A 17,692-nucleotide genomic window follows, 5' to 3' on the forward strand; every position below is an offset into this window, starting at 1 on the left:
GCATGAGCCACGACTGAAAAGACTTCCGATAATATCAAACATGTTTGATATTGTCGTAACGGCAAAACTAGAGAAAGACTGCCTCCGACGGACTTAAAATCGCTAAGATTGGCACCTTACACTAAACGATTTAGATGACGGGAGCGCGCTGCGATTCTAGCACAACTCTCAAGATTTCCGCCCGATTTTGGAAATTTAGTCGCCGACTGTTAAAACAGGCCAAAATCGTGCAATGTAAGCCAGCCTTTACCTACTTTGATGAGAAGGAAGAGCACTTGTTCTGCTATGTGGATGATACATGTCTGGCAGAAGAGGTCCAATTGGAGCAAGTCCCTCTGACGCCTGCACTTACTGTCTGTGGTAAGTCTGCTTCAAACGTCTTTCAAATGTCTTTCAATAGCTATATTCCCCTTCGGTCGTAATAATCAACTCACACCAGAGAGTGTTTGGTCTCTGCCGTGTTTGCTCGCTACTTCAGAGACTATTTTCAGCTGCTGCATCGCTAGGTTTGCTGGACAATGCTGGGCCCTCGTCACATGCACCTGGGCTTTCTTACACCAGGCAGTGGAGACAGGTGGGGCAGCTATCCCACAGGCTGGGGAAGACGAGGCTGCGTTATCTGACATGGACGAGGGGAGTGCAAACACTGGAGTCGAGGCCTCCCAGTAGTCCTCTGCTACGGCACAACTCCTTGGGGAGCACTATACCACTCAATGCGAGTCTGGTATCTTAAGCAGAACTTCAGAACTTTCTGATGGAGACTTCTCCACCCCTACAGACAGGAAGCAGTTACCTGGGAGAGAGGTGGATATGTCTCGTAGAAAGCAAAACATCCGGATTCAAATTGGTAAATTGTTAGTAAAATTAGATTATTGTAATGCGGTTTTGATGTGTTTCAGAAGTTGATGTATTTGGTCCTTATAGAGTGGGTAATTATATGCTGAAATTTGGCTTTTACATCATTGACGGTCGACTCCCTCACAAAGACCAAGGGAAAGCAACACAGTTGACAAACTTGTAAATTTTGGTGCAGCACTTGTAAACATGGCACAAACTTTAATATAATACAAACTAAAATGTGTTCAGTAGTGTCTGTATTTGTTTTTAGATAATTTTCATATTTTTCTCACCTCACTTTGTAGCACTGTTGTCATCAATCGTGGGTGGATGTGTCTTGCCCATAATCTGCTGATCCCGTCCACCATTGAATGGCATTCCGTGAATGAATTCATCATATTTTAAGATTCTAAAGATCGTGGTCTGCTGTGGGGTCTAAGTAACTAAGTCTGTATACAGTCCTGCACAGAAACATTTGCAGCTGAACCTTTTGCAGGGAGTAGTACTTGTATTTAGGGGCAGCCGTGGTGTACTGGTTAGCGCATCGGGCTTGTAACTGGAGGGTTGCCAGTTCGATCCCCGACCAATCCACCACGGCTGACGTGCCCTTGAGCAAGGCACCTAACCCCTCACTGCTCCCCGAGCGCCGCTGGTTGGGCAGGCAGCTCACTGCTCTGGGTTGTGTGATTCACCTCACTGTGTGTTCACTGTGTGCTGTGTGTTCACTAATTCGGTTAAATTGGGTTAAATGCAGAGAACTGAATTTCCCTCTCGGGATCAAAAAAGTATATATTCTATTCTATTCTATTCTATTTCTTAAAGAATGTCATAATTCTGTTGACAACTGATTTCTTTATGTATAGCTTTGCCTTTGCAGAGTAAACAGTATCGGAGTGTAGTAAGCATGGTTGGGTTTCAAAGAAAACAATGTGGAAAGGTGCCCTTTCTCATCTGTCCAGCTCACAGACTGCAGACCTGCCCACGTAAAGGAATAGTTCGGAATTTTGGACATAGGACCTCATTTCCAGCTTACCCGAGGTGATATAGGTCGGTGGAGACTTATAGTTGCACAGGTGATACCCGAGGTGATATAGGTCGGTGGAGACTTATAGTTGCACAAGTCACTGTTGCTAAACTGGTGTTGAGCTAGCGCACGTCAACGGTAACATCCAGCCTGTTACTAAAAACAGCTATAACTGCTCCGCAGAACACCCGAGACAAATGTATTATAACGTCGGACTATCGGTGTACATGTCAGTGTTGGTAGAATCATTTAAAAAATTAAACCAACCTTGCATGGCATTGGAATAGCTCATACTTTGTTCCCTGTTGTTGCTCAGGCTATGGCAACGGCGGACTGATATTATCTCCGGGCTAGTGAGGCTACAGAGGAAGACGGTTTCGGTTTCGCTGACAATTACGCAAGTTTATTCAGCTGCTGTCAGTTTTAGGCTAGTGGGAAGGAATTGGGATAACAGGAAAATATGGCCACTGCCAGCTATGCTGAGATTTCGGAGTTTGGGGACGACGAATATGAGGTTGATTTATCAAATCTGCCATACCAGTTTAAGCCAGAGTATACGGACGAAGAACTGATACAGATGGATGCTCAAAGGGCAGAACGTGAAAGAGTTGAGACTGCTACCGGTGGAGCTGCAGCAGACCCTCGCCGGGACAGAACACCTGGAGACTGGTGGTGCCAATGCAGTAAATGCATACCAATGCCGACAGATCAAGAATGTTTTTGCTGCAGGGAGTGGGACTTAGTAATCACACAGATGCAAGAACTGGAGCTGGACACTAGTTTCCAAGACCTAGATGTGTCCGGGCATAGCTTGTCCCGAGACAGAAAAATCTGTATAATCGAGCACCAGGACTTTCCACCTCTTCTGAGTCCAGGTGTGCTAGAAACGTTTTTCTTCTTCGACAAAATCAATTGGAGAAGACGACCCAGACCTGCTGGACCCAACGGCCAGTTGTCAATGACGTAATGAGAGGTGCGCTTTATTAGCAAGAGTAGGTTACCAAAAAGTTATTTGCCTACCTGTTCATCCGAAGCTGTATCCGTCATCTCTGCATCCGGAAAGACAGCTGGGACGGCATTTTTTTTTGAGAAATTTGTGGTCCTTCAGACTGCGGGGTTTTTCAAAGTCATCTTGTCTAAAATGATCACTGCATATGCGCAACTTCAGCACCATCTCCGCCGGTGTCCCGGAGTCCAAGCCAGCTGCAAGTAGCCATAGTTGGTTCCGTTCTGCTTCTTGAAAAGGAAATCGGTGGAAACTCTGTGGTGCCCATCTGTAACTTTTATTGTTACAATTTCTGAACGCACACTGAAGCACCATCTTTATAACGCTGCTGCTACTACTAGCTGTCACGACTGTAGGGCGCTTCTGGTTTCGTTTTGGCGCACTACTACTAAATCGAAAGTAAAATTCCGCTGCTGCTGAGAAACTAGTCACTCAAAATGTTTTATCATTGGAAATGCAAGGTTGGTTTAATTTTTTTTGATTATTCTACCAACACTGACGTGTACACCGATAGTTCGACGTTATAATACATTTGTCTTGGGTGTTCTGCGGAGCAGTTATAGCTGTTTTTTAGTGACAGGCTGGATGTTACTATTGACGTGCGCTAGCTCAACACCAGTTTAGCAACAGTGACTTGTGCAACTATAAGGACGGGCTCAAATGTGCTACAAACTGTCTCCACCGACCTATATCACCTCGGGTAAGCTGGAAATGAGGTCCTATGTCCAAAATTCCGAACTATTCCTTTAACAGTATACGGGCATTTGGCCCCAAAACATTCGCATGACAGATAGGCATCACATGACACACCAAAGTATGGTCTCTCATGGCTGATTCTAAAGCCTGATCTGTCCACTCTTAATCCTTCATGTACTTTGCATATACTGTGTACATCTTCAGTTACCAATATGTTGGTAGATAATTGGCCAGGGGCTGGGCCAACGGCCGGTGCATATTTGTAGGTCTCCAGGGCATTATTTGCATTGTCTCTTCCCCACTTAAAGAGTCACTTCACCCAATAACTCCACCCACTTCACATTTCTGAAAAAGGCTTTCAAAATGGGTGAGACGTTCTGACATTTGGAGAGGGAGTGCAGCACTGCTGCAACCAATCAACCATGGTGATTTCGTGTCAATCTGGGAATGAGTGCTGTAGACATGGCTTATCACAGGTAGGCTAATCAGGGCAGCAGGTGTTGGGGTGTTTCATTCCTAATTTGTAACGACCCAGTGACGTAGTGTTGGACGAGAAGTACAGGACTTCGTCAGCATTCCAACAGCATTTTGGACCAACATGCCATGGCATGTTTCAACCTGTAGTATGCGCAGAGAGCAATATCTCCAATACAAAATCAGACGAAATGTTACTTTTGTCGAGAAACACGATTTTTGTCAATATTAACCCTGGTAATAGTACAGTTCACCACTTTTGAGTATTTTCAATCAATCATCAGCTCAAAAAACATATTTTAGGGTGCAGTGACTCTTTAAGGTCTTTAGCTCCTGACATGATGGTTCTGATTTAATTAGTGTTTTAGGGTTTCTCTTGAATACTGTGAAGAACGGTATGAGCAAACCAGCTGGTGATTCTTGGCTCCTTCTTGGTGCCTTCGCCAGGCCTTACAGGCTGCCTGCATCACTCTGTCTGCCTCGAGGAGCAAGTTCGTACATCAAAGCGTTACTGAGATATGAGCTTACTTCCTGTATCACAGCGCCCCCTATAGAGTCCAAACGATACCAATTTCCTAGTGCATCATCACAATCAGTTAAGGAGTCCCCTTACCAATGTTTGGACTTCATACATCAAACCTGTTTGGCGGCTTCGCAGTCAATTTTGATTGGCTGTATTGGGTGAACGCTTATGCATATTGAAACTCTGAAGCTTTGCTGCTAGACCCCCAAATATCATACCAGAATTCTTACACTACATGGTCAGATATTGCGAGCAACTCAGAAAAGCTGTTGCTTCAAGAGTGTATATGTACGCATATTTAATCAGATATTGCCTAATTTGCATATTTAAAAAAATTAATTAGACAAAGTGTTATACAAAAAGTATTTCTCTTAATATGAACATTAATCTGGTAGAAGTTTATGACGATATCTATAAAGGGGAAAAAAGTCCCATTCACCTCTAGTGTAATAATAATACTGTGATCTATAGTGTCACCTATTGTGGTCCTTTTCAGGACTTTCGTCCAGGACAGAGATTTTGGCACACATCCCACGTTGTTCAATGGGGTCATATTAGTCTAGAACAGTTGAGATATTCTCCGCTAAATGAAGCGCATACAAATCTTATACAGGACCTCTACTAATTATGACTTTTTATCTCATAATTATGACTTTTTATCTCATAATTTCGACTTTTTATCTCATAATTATGACTTTCTATCTCATAATTTTGACTTTTTAACTCATAATTATGACTTTTTATCTCATAATTTCGACTTTTTATCTCATAATTATGACTTTTTATCTCATAATTTCGACTTTCCTATCTCATAATTATGACTTTTTATCTCATAATTATGACTTTCTATCTCATAATTTCGACTTTTTATCTCATAATTACGACTTTCTATCTCATATTTACGACTTTCTATCTCATAATTATGACTTTTTATCTCATAATTATGACTTTCTATCTCATAATTACGACTTTGCATCTCATAATTATGACTTAGTATCTGCCAGTTTTTTTCCACCAAGTGGCGGAAACGGGCTTCCATAGTGTGTTAGCAATTGGAAAAAAACTGTAATCAAAGGATTTGTCAATGGAACAAAATGGCACTATTTTTGGACTTCTCTGATTAATATTGTGTACTATTTCATTGTTTGTGTGTGATGCCAAAATGGATTCTTAAATTACATCGGTCATTCTAGTCTGAGATGGGTTTAAAAAAATAATAATAAAAAAAAATGTAAAGTATGTTTTTGGGCTTATGCTTTTAATGATAGATATAATGGAGAATGACAGGAAGCGAATGGGAGAGAGAGCAGGGGTGGGATCCGGAAAGGGCCACGGGGCGGGAATCGAACCCGGGTCACCAGCGTAACCAGCGTACGGTGCAGGTGCCCCAGCCAGTTAAGCCACAGCTGGGGCCTGAGATGATGTTTAATCAAGGGCTAGTACTCCAGCAGTCACATTAGTCATTGAGGCCTACCGTCACTCCTCTGCCACGGCTCCTCCGACTCACAATGGCGCGGGACACACCAAACAGAGTCGAGTGTGTGTGTGTGTGTGTCCGTCCATCTGTGTGAGTGTATATGTGTGTGAGTGTACTCATGCTGCCCCATGTTTGCACGCAGTGTTTTGGGGCGATCAGCAGCAGGGCTTTGTGTGCAGGTGCAGGATGCCGCGCGCGTGCATTTGCAGGAAGTTGAAGAGCTCCTCCGGCATGGCGTGGAAGCCCGGCCGGCCCTTGACGTTGTCGTAGTAGTGGTGGTTGATGACGTCACCCGCCGGGTTGGTGTCGAAGGACCAGAACCCGTACAGGTGCACCTCCTCGCACAGCTCCATGGCGATGCTGACGAGCATGAGGCCGGTGCTCAAGCGCTTGGCGCGCACGCCCTGCAGCGTCCAGAAGCGATGGACGTTGAGCAGGTACTCCGGGTTGAAGAAGACGACGCCATGTGGTGAGCCGAGGTCGTCCAGCGCATACTTGACGCGGAAGGAGAGGTCAGTGTTGTATTTCTGGTGGAATGCGGGCAGTACGATGGAGGCATTCCTGTACGACTGCAGATTTTCGTAGAAGGGCTTGCGCCATTTCTCTAACTTCTGGAATCTGTGGTGAGGAGTGGGTGTTTTCAGTGACTGTTATATACTGTAAACAGATGTGTGTGAGTGGTTCTGTGAGAAATTATGCTTTGTGTTCATACATTTAAAAACTCAGCAAATTATTGTAAAAGTGTGTCGCATATTCCACAAGTTCATTCAGACAATGCTGAAGTTAACAGGTTTTACTATCATGGCCCAGTTCAAAAGATGTAACATAGAAAATGAATGAAATTAGGCTCATTTAAGTATTTCCAGGTCATGTAAAAATCCAATATATCATTGATCAATTGCACATAATCACAAAAGCTCGAAAAAAAATGGATATACCTCGCTACGAGGATATATATACAAAAAATGGATATACCTCGCTACGAGGATACTTGGGTTGATGGTGACAAAGTCAGTCCTCGATCCCACATCGGCAGTGTATTCATCAGATATGGGTGGAATGTTGCACCTGAACAAAAGAACGAGAGGTAAAGGGGGTGGGGATATTGAATGCCAATCCAATTCGCTCCCTACAAGCGTCGACTATGGTGACATGGTTTTAAATGATAAATTGTATGGTAATTGCATGTATGTTGCATTGCAATGACAGAGCTAATTTTGAATTAATAGTACAGTAAAAGGATTAAAGTGAGTCGAGTCTATGTAAAAGCTGCATTTTTACCGGAACACAAAGTCAGCTGAGTCGATCTGTTTTCCACATCTGCTGTTTAGGTTGATGCCTCCATTCCCAACGACAGCACAGCGCTTAAACTGTGATCTTGAATATGGCATGTCCTGTGAACACACAGACACATATTTACAGCAAAGCTGCACCATGTAGTTAAGCAAATAAGCCCCGAGAGGCCGTGGTTTACACTGAATTTAGAACAGCTAAAGGGGCGTTGTTAGGCATGACGCGAAACGGTTACCACCTCGATCTAGCAAGATTTCATGAAACAAAGGCACAGCAACGAAAAATTGTACGATGTATTAATAGATAATCATTCTTCTGCCAAGAAATATATTTCCTCTATGGTTGCCATGCAACAATGAGACGCAGCTACTCTTAACTTTTGTGCAAGTTGTGGTAGCGCATTACTATAGAACGAAATGCGGTCAAGGTGTGTGTATGTTGGATTTTACAACAGCATCGAACGCGATTCAGCCAGTCATAATCAAGGACCGGAACTATCCGTTTTAGAAAACACATTTCCATCTTGTTGTTTGTTCAAATATGTCAGAGAGAGAACAATGAAGAGTGTGTGTATACTGTATGTGTCTGGTGACTCACATCAGGGAACATGTCAAATATCTCGGGGTTGATGTCCAGGGTTCCGCTGACCTCATAGTGCAGCGTGGTGCCTGATGGTGTGTTGCTCTTCGTGGTGAACAGGAAGGAGGATGCATTACAGCTCTCAGAGAGAGACGCACTAGTTCACACACACACACACACACACACACACACACACACACACACACACACACACACACACACACACACACACACACACACACACACACACACAGGACAATAGAGGGTCACATACAGTGGGGAGTATATGTATTTGATACTATGCTAAAACAGGAATATAAAATCATCATTTGACAATTGATCTTAATCCCTTAATTTAAAAAAAAAATATTAAAAACCAAGGACACCAATTTTCTTTGTGATTGAAGAATGTATCGTAAATGAATAAATGTTTTCCTTAAATGCCAGGGGAAGGAAGTATTTGACCCCCTATGTAACCCTATGGGAATTTAACACATACTGTAGGGTTAACATAGGGACAGGCAGATTTTTAACAGGCTAATAGGCCTACTGGAAAAAGCACCATGCCGATCTCTAGCTATGGTGAAGGGTACAGTATGTGATGATGTGGGGATGCATAATATCCTGGATCCATGAAATAGCTGGCCTTAAAAAAAAAAAAAAATCTGCCTGCCCCTATGTTAACCCTATGTGTAAAATTCCCATAGGGTTACATTGGGGGTTAAATACTTCCTTCCCCCTAGCATTTGGGAAGAACATTTATTTATCTATTTACGATACATTCTTCAATCACAAAGAAAATTGATGTACTTGGCGGTTTAGTTTTTACTCATTTATTGAATTAAGATCAATTGTCAAATGATGATTTTATATTCCTCTTTTAAGGCAGCTTTAGCATGGTATCAAATACATTTTCTCCCCACTGTATGTAGGTAAGGGTATGATGAACCATTTAGCACACAGGTTTATGTGTGTGTGTGTGTGTGTGTGTGTGTGTGTGTGTGTGTGTGTGTGTGTGTGTCACTGACCTGAAGTTGTTGCTCTCCACTTTGCTCTGCTCCCACTGGCACACCTGAATATTTCTCCATCTCTCAAGCAACTCTGAGGTCTTCACCCTGAGTGTGCACGCAAACACACACACACCTAAACATACTCATAATCAGGGCTCTAAATTAACACCCGCCAAATGCGGGTAAAAATTCATTTTGGCGGGTAAAAAAACCCCCTTACTAGCCACTTTGGCTGGTGGTGAGTGATAGAAGAAAACTGTGTCCTGATTAGAACGGTATAGTGATTCTTAACCATAGGGCTGCAGCCAGCACCCCACAGAGGGCCGCAACAAACACTCAGTTTTGCTAGCCTGGCACGCCCTCCCAGTGACGCAACGCCTTCAGGCTTTTGCTGCTGGTCTGGTCAACTGCTCATTGAGAAGGATTTCTGAGTTCCCGAAATCTGCGGAACTGCCCCCTTTGGTCGAGAACCAATCAACTTTGAGCAGCTCCAACGGCTCTGGGTAGAGGCGTGTTCAAGGCAGCGGAAAGAGTGTTGTTATTGGTTTAAACTCGGCAATCCGCTTTCTGACATCTACCAGTAGCAAATCGAGGCACTTAAAGGAGGCGGGTCAACCAGCGCTGGCAAGAAACCGTGTTAGCACAGGCTGTTGGTCAGACTAAAGTCTCGCAGAGCCTTTGAAAGTCGATGGTAATCAGGCTACAGTTTTGCACCTGTGGGAATGCCATCAGGGGTGTCCAAACTACGGCCCGCGATGCACTTCAATGTAGATCTGGCCCGCCACGCAAGTTATCATATTGGCTATTTTTTTTCTTCTTAGAGAACGTCTACATTTACAATGTCAATATCAAAACAGCATGTTACATAGAGATGATAGCCTACTCTTTGAAATTTCTGCAGCAAATCTAATTTACGTTATGTTACTAATAACGTTACTCTTAAGCCCACCAGCTGGCTTGTCATTGTTGATAACGCTGGTTACGTATGTAACCTTGGTTCTATGAAGGAATGAAAGGCCAGTCGATGGTCGAGAATGTATAAATAATAGGGCTGGGCAACGATTAAAAGTTTTAATCGCGATTAATCGCATGATTTCCCTGATTAATCATGATTAATCGCATTGTTATACGCAAAACTCAATGATGAATTCAAAGGTAATGTATGGCACATATTTATTTGAAATGTGCTGCCATATGAACGCAAGTGCCATAGCATTTTTTCTGCAAACATTTAACATCAGCATTTTGTTTATACAGTAGCAGTTAAATAATTGATTTAGTTTAAATCTCAACTTACACAATGTAATCAAAAGAAATAAAAATGTAAAGCTTAGGCTATTGTACACACTTTTTTGGTGCATGTAGATATTTCCATAATACTTGTTGTAATAAGCCTACCCTGGTATAATGTCAACATTATTTTTTTATTTAGGCCTATAGGGGTGGGTGATATGGGCAAAAAATAATATCTTGATTTTTTTGTGATTTTGACTAACGATAATTAGTCGATATCCTTTAAAAAAAATGTTTTTTAAACGTCTGAGTTACTTTACAGCTCATTATTTCTGAGTAGCAACATTACTATTATAATCAATTACCAACCTGTAACTTTTTAACCAAATCAACCAATGCATTGTCACTCTATGACACATTTGTAATTCTGCCCCCACTTGTGTGTGTGGTAATGATGAAGTCAACCAGCTACATTAGAATAGATGGATATAGGGCTAACCAATTTCCCAAGGGAAACTCTGATGCTGAAATTCTTTTAAAACTTTCACTGTAAAACTAAGCAGAACAACAGAGTAGGCTACATTTCAGTTATTTCCTTCAATGTTTTGTTAGAGTGCAGTCACGTAGGCTATCAAGTTACAGAATAGAGACTAATGCGTTAGCTTATGGCTAATGTCTATGAGAAATCCCATAGAAATGCTAACGGTTAGCATAATCGATCAAATTAGATATTTAGAGCGAACTTCAGTCCATTTACAGCTTGGGCTACATAGGAAGATGTCTTTGTTTACAACTGAATATTAAAATACTCAAGGCTAATGTTTTCTTTCCATACAACAACGTTACCATGTAGGAAAAAACGACTGTTTAACTTATCAATGCCAATTGAACACCGTAGCTGCAAATCCAGCGCAAAACATAAACATTAGACGTGCCTGTGACAACGTGCACCATGAACATGTGACTTGCACTTGCACTGCTACAGCCAGTGCCTGCTCTCACTTCTGTTGCACATCTCCTGATTTCGTGAATGTAGGCTATGGCATTTCAATGCGTGATGAGACGCCTGTGACCAGCCTGTGAGCAACAGACTTTTACAGTATAAAATAAATAATAAAACTGCGTTAATGCGCGATAAAATAATTGTCGGCGTTAAATGATTGATGAGTTAACGTGATATTAACGCGTTAACGTGCCCAGCCCTAATAAATAATTGTGTCATCACGTGACCATGCCACCGCGAAATACAGTAGAAGTACAGTAGCAATGACGCGGGCATGACGGTCTCAATGGACATTCTTGCCCACCCGAGTGACCAGAGACACTGGCGGTCTTCCATTCCTTCATAGAACCACGGTTACATACGTAACCAGCGTTCTATTTCAGTCATTCCAGACCGCCAGAGGCAGTCAATAGACTAGTGGAAGACGTATACGCACATGTCACAAGGGTGACCCCTCACAATGAGGAAAAGCAGCACGAAGCACAGCCATATTTGCCAGTGGGGGTGACGCCACATTCAGACGATAGAACCTAGTAAACGTACTAGGAGAAGACCATGTAGCAGCTGAACAGATGTCAGACAAGGGAGCACCACCCAACGCTGCCCAGGATGTAGCCACAGCACAAGTAGGGTGCCCTTTAAGGGGCGCAGGAGCAGCAGAGGACCGCCAGGGCGAAGTAACAGATACATATCACTGCAAGGCACGAATGGGACACAAAGCCCTAGCGCTTTCAGATGCTGGATCGAAAACGGCTAAAAAACTGAGGCGACATAACTTTAGGAAGGAAGGCAGGATTAGGCCACAAGGTCACAGAACTGCCCTCAGGGCCCCAGGGCATGCACTGAGGGCTAACTGACAGGGCATAAATTTCACAGACCCTTTGTGGACACTTCAGGCAGCTAGGCGGACGAAGACGAAAAGCACCTCTAAGAAAGGCCGCAACGAGCCTGTGCGTACCCACAGATACACCTCCAATAAGATCATTATGATCTGCAATAGCAGCTACATAAACCTTTAGTGTGGCCGGGGACCTACCAGAGTCCAGTAAGCCCTGAAGATAATCAAGCAACCGAGGCACCGGACATGATTGTGGGTCCAAAGATCGCTCTGAACACCATGCAGAAAAAAGTTTCCGCCGGTTACTGTACAAGCTGCATGTTGATGGAGCACCGGCATTCATAACAGTGTTCCGAACCCCTTGTGAACAGTCCACAAGCTGTCGGTTTGCCCCAGCGGCCTTACCCACAGATTCAGCCTCTCTGGGTGGGGATGTCAGAACGTTCATTGTATTTTGGACAGGAGATCCCGTCTGCCCGGCAGAGGACAGGGCTGGGCTGCCAGAAGCGACAGCAGCAGAGGAAACCACGTTTTGGATGGCTGGTGAGGTGCAATCAACAAGACCCAACAGCCTGTCTCCTGGATGCGGGTCAGAGTCATCCAGATGAGGGACAGAGGGGGGAATGCATAAAGCAGGCAATTGGGCCAATTGTGGGCCAGAGCATCTTGACCCAGGGACCCTGGCTCGGTCATCTCTGAGTACCAATGGTGCATTCCAGACAGCATTTAAACTAGTGGGATGTGGGATTTATCCTACCTCCAACTACGAAAGATGCACTGGAACCTGCCCCGACCTCAACAAAATGAAGTGGGATGATTATGGCGGCGCCCATGGAGACATGCTCCGTGAGAGGCAACTTCAAGGAATACGCTATAAACTTTAAGGTAGGGTTGTTTTAGACACGGTAATTAACTTGTTCTTTATATTATGACTTAAAATTGTGTCAACAAAGAATACAACGTATTGTGAAAGTAACGTTATAACGTTATACAGTTAGCCTAGCCTAATATGCTAACGTTACGGCAGTCACCCATGTTTTCTAAACCTCCCACTCCAAAATGCTTGGAACGCTTTGAAGTGGGAGGTAGAACCTTTCAGGTAGGGTAGATCCCACCTCCCACTCGTTTGGATGAGGTCTGGAATGCAGCATAAGATGGGCACTGTGACGACTGCTGGGTAGTGAAAAGGTCTACTTCCGCAGTTCCGTACATCCTCCACAACATCTGAGCCACTTCCGTGTTGACACCAATCCCCCGCACGCAGACCTCTCCGAGAGAGGGCGTCTGCCGTGCAGTTTGCAATCCCCGGGATGTGCGCTGCTCTGAGGGACAGCAGATGCTTGTCCGCCCAGATGAGAAGCTTCTGTGTCAGGTTTAGGCACTGTCCAGACCATGCTCCCCCCTGATGGTTGATGAAGAACACCACCGAAGTGTTGTCGGTCCGAATCAACACATGCCTCCCCTCCAGGCTGTCCTTGAAGTGACAAAGTGTCAGCCACACAGCCAGCAGCTCCAACAGGTTTATGTGCCGAGAGCGGCGCTCCGGTTCCCAGCTGCCCTGTATTCCCTGGTGATTCCATAGGCCCCCCCCCCCATCCTGTCAAGGAAGCGCCTGTAGGTACCACTTCCCGCCGTGCTGGCGGGGGCCCTAGTGGCACACCGCCTGACAGTAGATGCCTTTGCTCCCATGGTAGTAGTGCCCTCGCACAACTCAATGAAATGCGCACAAGGCTGTACCTGTGGCGGACTGGGCAGAGGCGCTTGGACTGCAGCCAGCGCTGAAAGGGACGCAGATGCAGGAGACCAAGCTGAAGATACAAGACGAAGCAGTGCAAGGCGAAGCAGTGTCAGATGAGGCAAGTTCTGGCCCCTGCGGACCAATGCAAGGGTGCCTCTGATGGCGCGCTGTCTGGTCGAAGTGAGAAAGGCTAACATTCGTCCGGAGTCTAGGTTCATTCCGATAAACTCGATCGACTGAGAGGGAGTGAGAGAGCTCTTCGTCCAATTGACGGTAAAGCCCAATGCCGTCACATGACTCAACAGCTGACGAGTATTGGCCACCTGCATTGGAGAGCGTGCAATCAGCAGCCAGTCGTCGAGATACGGCAACACCTACAGCCCCTGGCACTGCAAGGGATCCAGGGCGATCTGCACACACCGTGTGAAGATAAGTGGCGCGAGAGAGAGGCCAAATGGATGGACGCAATATTGGTACACCCTCCCTTGAAAGGCGAACCTGAGGAAGCGCCGGTGATCCCGGGCGATGGGCACATGAAAATATGCGTCCTTCAGGTCCACTGAAGTGTTTGAGAAGGCGGTTCAGTGCCCTCAAGTCCAGAATGGGCCTGAACCCGCCATCCTTCTTCTTCACAAGAAAGTAGGTTGAGTAGAGCCCGGATTGGCAATCCTGAGGATCTACATGTTCTATTGCACCCTTGCGCAAAAGCTCGAGAATTTCTAGCTGAAGGGCATGTGTCTGACCGGGGTTGCGGACCACTGTGGGCCTTACAGTGGAGTGAAGAGGGGGTCGACAGTGGAACTGGAGTCGATATCCCTCCGAAAGTGTTTGCAGGAGCCAGCGATTGGAGGTGATGTCTCTCCAGCGGTTGAGTTGGGCCACTGTAAACCGTCCCGCCGTCGACCCGGGAGAGTCAGCGTTGTGGGGCAGTGGTTTTGGCACCCTTGGGGGGGCGCTGACGAAACGGAACCCCAGGGGGCCTGAAGTGTTGTGGCTCTTGTCGACTGAATGACTGCCCAAGATCCGAAGCATGTTCCCGGGGAGCAGGGGGACGAGGCTGAGCAGGGCGTGGAGGCGGGGCACGATAAGGGGCCGCCTGCTGGCGAGTGGTGAGGTCTGTTGTGGGGTTGTGTGTGTTTGTATGGAACTCACATAGTGAGGACCTTCACATCCAGGATTTCCTTCTTCAGCATTTGACACGATGTGGAATTGAACTCCAAAAACCCATGTGAGGACTCCAGACATCTGCCAGAAATAAAACTCTGAATCAAAGGCCACACTTGATATACACTTGTATATCATACACTTACTGTATATCATGACTACACATTCACAGCATTTCCTCACCATCTCACAGTATCGATCCAGTGAAAAAACATATCTTTTTTTTCACAAATGTAATCTGTTAAATGGGAAATGCGAGACTACAGATAAGGAAATAAGGAATAAATAAAACTCACAGAAGAAGACATTTACTCTGGCAGGCCAGCGAAACCTTCTTCTGAGTTTTTTAGCAGTTTGCAAACAGAGTGCATTACTGTGATCTGCTGGACTGAAGTGTGATAGCAAGTGTACCCCAGGGGCGTTTCTAGACTTTAAGGACAACCTGGGCTTAGCCCCAGGGATGTGTGGGAATGTGCGCGCATAGCGCGCGCCGAACATTTTTTAAGGGGACATTAAGGGGTGCGTGAAATGAAGAAGGCAATGGAGGATCTACAGTAGCCTATTATGTTATAATCCTACATTGTGTTTTTTACAAGGAACACAAGATAACCTACTTAATTATAGGAAGAGCACTATTGAGAGAAAAATGAGGCTTATCTGACTAAACAACTACCCATAAGCTTACACTATCCAGAGACACACTACAGTGTACCAGTGGATGACAAGGAGTCTGATTTCGAAGTTTAAGCAGAGAACTTTTAAGCCTAGCCTACACTCATCTGCTCCTCTCAGAATGTGTGTAGACAAACACATAGTCCTACCAACAATTCATATCAAGCATCTGCCATGGCTATATGACAAACAGGGGTCTGAATACAACTTCTGATATGAAAAATAAATGCGAAAATATCTCGCAGCAATATGACCGAAAAGAATGGGTGCGGCCACGGCCGTGGCCGTATGGTGCGTCTCTCGGAGAAGGCAGAGAGTGTCGGCCGGCGGCCCGATGGTAATAGTCTTCTCGCGGCCCGGTACCCATAGATTGAGAAACACTGGGCTAGCCCATGTAGAAACGTGTAGTTAGTGTTGTATTATGATGCCTATCGATAGCTTGCTTAGCCTACTACTAGTGGTGCTCAACATTTAGCACCAGGCAAATGCTGGTTGGTTTTGAAACTGGCTGATAGGTTCAAGCATTAAAAAAAATTACCCCGGGCTCGGCTCAAATTACCCCGGGCTGAAGCCCCGGTAAAATCGACTGCTGACGCCACTGGTGTACCCAGAAGCTAGCTTGGCTAGCGCCAACCACTTTTCAAATGAGACGTTGTGTGGCAACCAAACGTTCATTTTCTCATATTTGAAAAAATGCCCAGATCCGTTCATTGGGCGCCACGGATATCTATCAAATGCTTCTGTGCATAGCTCATCATCATCTTGCTTTCCCCCCTGTCCTGTGGTTGGTCCCCTATCTCCAGACTGCCTTAGCGGCGTGAATGAAATCGCGCGCAAGGCAGCATGGGAACACCAAGGCTACCCAGAAATCCAAATTCGCCGGCAGGTCAGGCAACAGATCTCTGGCATAGATGAGTGAAATCGGTACCTGCTCCTCGCATATCTGGCAGGACTCAGTGGAGAGTTGTCTGGCAGGTTGCCGGCCTCATCTCCGTACAGTCGGCTAAGCTGTTGCCCACTGGTGGGAAAATGAGTCAGATATCTTTATTTAAAACTAAAAACACGTTTATTAAAATCATTGACACACACACACCACTGCACCCCTCCTCTTACACATATACATACGAGCAACAAATAATAATAAGGGGAAATTATATAAAAAAAAAAAATTACAGCTGCTGACAGAAGACTGCGTATACCTTTTGACGTAGTTGTTGCCGTAGTGGTCCTGCTGAACCAGTGTTACCACAGAAAAGCCACATAAGACGATGAAACAGAGGGAGAGACTCCATATCAGGTCTTGACCAACCGGTGAATCCACATAGCCCATTCTCGTCATCCTACAATGAAACAACATTAACATTAAGATCAGATTTCAGAGATAAATGTAACTGTAGCAGATGTAAGAAATAATAGATATTTTTCTATTCAAAATGCTTCAGCTTGTCGTTTTTTCATATTAAGCCTACCTTAAATTGACAGACTTTGCAAAGATTTGGAAAAGAGTTTTGCAAGACTACAGTCTCAGACCCTCTCACATCTAAAGACAATTTATCGAGTTTCTAGTCAGTCTAGTCACGGGCCAGTCTCAGATTAGGATTTTGCTGTGGGACTGTGGGTCACTATTTACAAGACTGCTACTAGATTCCTTCAAATTATTTCCATCGTGCACTAGGCTACACGTCATCATCAACAGAACTCTGCAGCATTGTTTCATGCGTGACATTCCTAACATATATAGAGCTGTTCTGTCACAGAGAATAATTAGACTAATCATTTATAAGAAATGAAATAACAAATAATCATATAGGCTACAGCTGTCGCCTATTTTGCCCCTTCCTGTTTAGTGTTGGAGCGAGGTCACTATTGGTTTTTAATGTGCATGTCACTATTTGCATGAGCCACGACTGTCACAGGGGCGCTTGCAGGAATGACTGTTATGATACGCACCCCTTACCAGAGGTTGAAAGTAACTAAATACATTTACTCAAAATACTGTATTGAGTAGTTTTTTTGTGTATTTTGGATTTTTTTGAATAGTTTTAAAAATCTGTTTTTAAAATTTTACTTGATTACATTTTGAGTGAAGTATTGTACTTTGTTACATCACAAATCCAATTAGTTA

At 44.6% G+C, this 17,692-nt stretch overlaps 1 protein-coding gene across 2 annotated transcripts; it reads right to left on the reverse strand.

Moving 5' to 3' along the window:
• Nucleotides 1–6,190: 6,190 nt before the first annotated feature.
• Nucleotides 6,191–16,897, reverse strand: LOC134069858 (alpha-2,8-sialyltransferase 8E-like). Of its 2 annotated transcripts, XM_062525984.1 has the most exons (8): nucleotides 16,767–16,897; nucleotides 16,496–16,585; nucleotides 14,884–14,976; nucleotides 8,938–9,024; nucleotides 7,928–8,066; nucleotides 7,319–7,431; nucleotides 7,013–7,105; nucleotides 6,191–6,655 (listed from the first exon to the last, which is right to left on the reverse strand). In XM_062525984.1, the coding sequence occupies exons 1-8, from the start codon at nucleotides 16,895–16,897 to the stop codon at nucleotides 6,193–6,195; spliced, it is 1,209 nt and encodes a 402-aa protein (XP_062381968.1). In that variant the 3' UTR covers nucleotides 6,191–6,192. The 2 variants fall into 2 exon arrangements, with proteins under 2 accessions (XP_062381968.1, XP_062381969.1); XM_062525985.1 differs by lacking the exon at nucleotides 16,496–16,585.
• Between the last annotated feature and the right edge of the window lie 795 nt (nucleotides 16,898–17,692).

The sequence above is a fragment of the Sardina pilchardus genome, chromosome 22 (assembly GCF_963854185.1).
Source record: "Sardina pilchardus chromosome 22, fSarPil1.1, whole genome shotgun sequence".
Lineage (NCBI taxonomy): Eukaryota > Metazoa > Chordata > Actinopteri > Clupeiformes > Clupeidae > Sardina > Sardina pilchardus.